The sequence below is a fragment of the Physcomitrium patens genome, chromosome 22 (genome assembly GCF_059467195.1).
Source record: "Physcomitrium patens ecotype Gransden chromosome 22, ASM5946719v1, whole genome shotgun sequence".
NCBI classification, from domain to species: domain Eukaryota; kingdom Viridiplantae; phylum Streptophyta; class Bryopsida; order Funariales; family Funariaceae; genus Physcomitrium; species Physcomitrium patens.
This window is the reverse complement of record NC_143431.1, coordinates 10,107,152-10,110,618: the sequence shown is the minus strand read 5'-3', so window position 1 is coordinate 10,110,618 and position 3,467 is coordinate 10,107,152. Positions and strand designations below refer to the sequence as shown.

At 48.9% G+C, this 3,467-nt stretch overlaps 1 protein-coding gene across 1 annotated transcript; it reads left to right on the top strand.

Moving 5' to 3' along the window:
* Positions 1 to 3,261, top strand: LOC112275314 (uncharacterized). Its single transcript, XM_024505570.3, has 2 exons — positions 1 to 2,025; positions 2,279 to 3,261. The coding sequence occupies exons 1-2, from the start codon at positions 1,428 to 1,430 to the stop codon at positions 2,878 to 2,880; spliced, it is 1,200 nt and encodes a 399-aa protein (XP_024361338.1). The 5' UTR covers positions 1 to 1,427; the 3' UTR covers positions 2,881 to 3,261.
* Positions 3,262 to 3,467: the final 206 nt, after the last annotated feature.

The window sequence follows — 3,467 nt, the reverse complement described above, 5'->3', positions numbered from 1 at the left end:
TGACAGTGTCAAATCCTGCACCACAACAAAACCATGTCGTAGGCTTCTTTCTATAGATAGACTGACTCAATTCCTGTACACATCCCTCATGATTTGTGAGCAACTTCCGAGATTGAAAGCAGTGCACAAATAGTCATGAAGTTTGTTTTGTTTTGTGAGGTAATGAGCATGACTGTCATTTTGTCGAGTGGTACAGGTAGCTGATTGTTTGTCGTGCAGGCGGCGCCACGGCACTTCAACCAACACACAGAGGGTGCCCAAATTAGAGGGCTCGACAAAAGCTGGGAGGCTACTTTCGGCAAGGTTTAATGTTGCGAATCCAGCGTGCAGATCCACGCTTGCCATTTCCGACTCCGACTCGCTGCAAGGGGATGCCGCTGAGGCAACTAGGAGGCGAATCGGATCCTTCCTCGTGCGACTCGTGGACATGGCGCAAACAAATTGCGACGAAAGGAACTGGTTGCCGCAGCTGCGGACGCAAGAGCTTGCGAGAATTCCCTATCCGCCATCCAATGAGCCACCGTTTATAGTTTTTTGGTTTCGTCTCGATTCGGGAATCGGTGCTGATTGACGTGGCGCTTCCTCTCGTCCACATACCCAACGAAAAAGGTTTCTGCCCATTTGGCAGACAGTGCTGATCGAGTTTCTAAAACTCGCTGCCCACCACTTGGTTGGCGCGTCGACGGAGTAGCTCGCAAGTTTCCAAAATTGTGCTGGTCACTTTTGTTTCGCGACGGGACGACGTTTGTAATTATCGCCTGGGGGCTGGGTGTCCCTGGGTGGTCAGGAGTTGGCCCCCATTCGGTACTGAAGGTTTGACCGTCAACGGAGCAGAGTCTCACAACGATTTCAGACGGTGAGCACGGTGAGCAGAGAGCCATCCATGATTAGGTGAAAAGGTCCTTTGCCTGTGCAAGCGCTGGAGGGGAATAGTTCCGGAAGATTTTAGCGACTTTCTGAGTGTTGAGCCTTGCACAAGGAAAAGGCTTCGATAGTGATCGACAAGATACAGACAATTAAGTCTCCGGTTCTGGTTTATAATGCAGAAGTTCGAGGAAGATTGATTCAGTGTGGGTGTGACATCAGGTGTTTAAGGCCCGCAGGCATACACGGGGTCCTGAAAGAACTTGTGTTATCCATTCGATTCCAGGGACTAGCCAGAGGAGTAGGATTATGAAAGCGGAAGCTTTTCTTCTAGTCGTTACGGGATCCGATTTGCAGGGTGCGAACAGTCTTCGAGAGCTACTGGTAGTTTTCCGCAGCTGAGATTGGGTGACGCCGAAAGAACACAAGACCTGTTTTGCACCGATTTTGAGGTGCAATTGAGCTGGAAAGGGTTTCTCTTACGACTGTCCGAGGGGATTTGAATTCGTTAGTGGACAATATTCATAACGATTCTTTAGTTGGCTGCGGACTAGAAATTGAGTATGTCCGCTCCAAGAATGGCGACACCAGGTGAATATAGTGATTATGGGAGAAATCCGTCACCATTCACTTATTCCTACAATCCTATGAACTCTTCCAGGTTTAAACTCACCATGGCCGTGATTATCATTGTCCTCATCGGAGGTTGTTTCATTCTCGGCTTCATTTCGGTCCTCATTCGCAAATGTATGACGGAGGAGAACTCTGTGAGATCTGTGGAGCAATCTCGAAGCTGGAACTCCAAAACGAGGGGGCTCGACAAGGCGACTATAGATGCGCTGCCGATTGTACATTGTAGTGATTTGGATGAGAAGGACGACCAGGAGTGCCCCGTCTGCTTGACGAACTTTGAACCTGAGGATGGCTTGCGCTTGTTGCCGGCTTGCAAGCACATTTTTCATCAAGATTGTATTGACATGTGGTTTGACTCGCATTCTACATGTCCCTTATGCCGCGCCAGCTTGAGGAATCAAGTCGGAACTGAGAATTCTAACAATGCGCCAGGTGCGTCGAGAGAGCCGGTGGGTTCGGTTCCTGAGGTTGTGGAAAACGGGGACAGCGACATCGAATTACAACCCATCAGCGATGCGCCTCAAGAAGGTAAAGTTTAACGACCGTCAATTTCGAGTTGGGTATTTTTGAAAAAAATTGCACAAAGGCTGCGCAGTCCTGAGTTTTGATTATGTCTCATTTGTGAGGGTAGTAGCACTTGCGACAGAGATCTTCACTTTTGGAGACTGTGTTTAAACCTCGTTCTCTAATAACGTTTCGCAACGTACAATGCAAGAGTGAAGAAACCAATTTCATTGCTCCCAGCAGCATGACACGAATTTCCTGGGACATTGAACTACAGATGCTCGCCGAGAAGCAGCTCCAGGAGCGACAATTTCACGAGAAGAAGAGCGTAGCAGTGCGCGAGGAACTCTATCTCGGGACTCGCAGACGTTCAAACAGGCGGCGAGGGGAGTTGTAGCACTAGAAAGAGCGGAATCGGCGGGAGTTCCAGGAGGGATACCCATCTGTAGGCGAAAGCTGCCATTGCCTCCATCGTCGACGACGGGCATTCGGCGGGCGTCATCCCTAGGAACGGACCTGATAGCATTGCGCACCATGTTGATGGGTAGTGAAACGCCGGCCTCGTATCGACTCACTGCCACCAGGTCCGCGGTGCCCAAGTCCCACGCACCATCAGCCTCATGGTTCCCGCGCCCCAGAAGCATGGATCTAGGACTCATAAGGAACCGTTACGCGCAAGGCAACCCCACCGCAACCGACATCGACAGCAGAAAGAGCTCTACAGGAGCGAGCATGAGCAAGGCCGAGACCTCAACTGTCGCATCGGAACGGTCCTGGTCAGACAGGTGGAGCTTATCCAGCATACGAAGTGCAATGTTTCCACTCAGCAGAACGACGTCAGATGTCTCATCGGGCGTGAACCACCGCTTGCCAATCTAACCCCACCATCCCACACTCTCAAAATCCCTGCTTCGCAATCCCGAAACGGCGCATTTGGCATAAAGAACCCTTCAGCTCCGTTGCAGTAGTACACAGATGTTGCGACCTACGATTCTGGCGCTTTTGTTTCCACCGCATTTGTGTCTGATTCAACGCTGCAGAATTCTTTAACTCATTGTCATTCGTAGATCACAGTGCGGCACCAGCTTCGACGGTGTACATATCACACACATTCTCGGCGTTCTGATTCTGTAGATTTCCTCTTGGTTCCGGCCAATTGGTCCATTTTTGTAGTGTAGATGGAATATACATACCGACACTGTATTCTAGGATGATTCATTCTTTACTAGTGTTATTGAATTACCATTTTGAGTTATGGTCTCTCATTGCCTTGTTCCATATTAACTGGTTTTTCTAGCTGCTTGGATCTTATTAAACTTCCCTAAGAGATGTTTGTTTGTTTGTTTGTTTGTTTCTTTTTTTCTTCTAATTTATGGTTAGAAATGGGTTTGTACGCACTTGTAACAGTGCGTTCATATCGAGAGGGGAGTGGATTTGATCCTTTTTTGAGATAGTTGTTTTTGTGT

What these genes read in the sequence shown, in the direction of transcription:
- LOC112275314 (XM_024505570.3), top strand. Translation starts at nt 1,428, where the DNA reads ATGTCCGCTCCAAGAATGGCGACACCAGGTGAATATAGTGATTATGGG. An exon ending in CAGCGATGCGCCTCAAGAAG is followed by an intron (nt 2,026 to 2,278) that starts GTAAAGTTTAAC and finishes ATTGAACTACAG; the next exon opens with ATGCTCGCCGAGAAGCAGCT.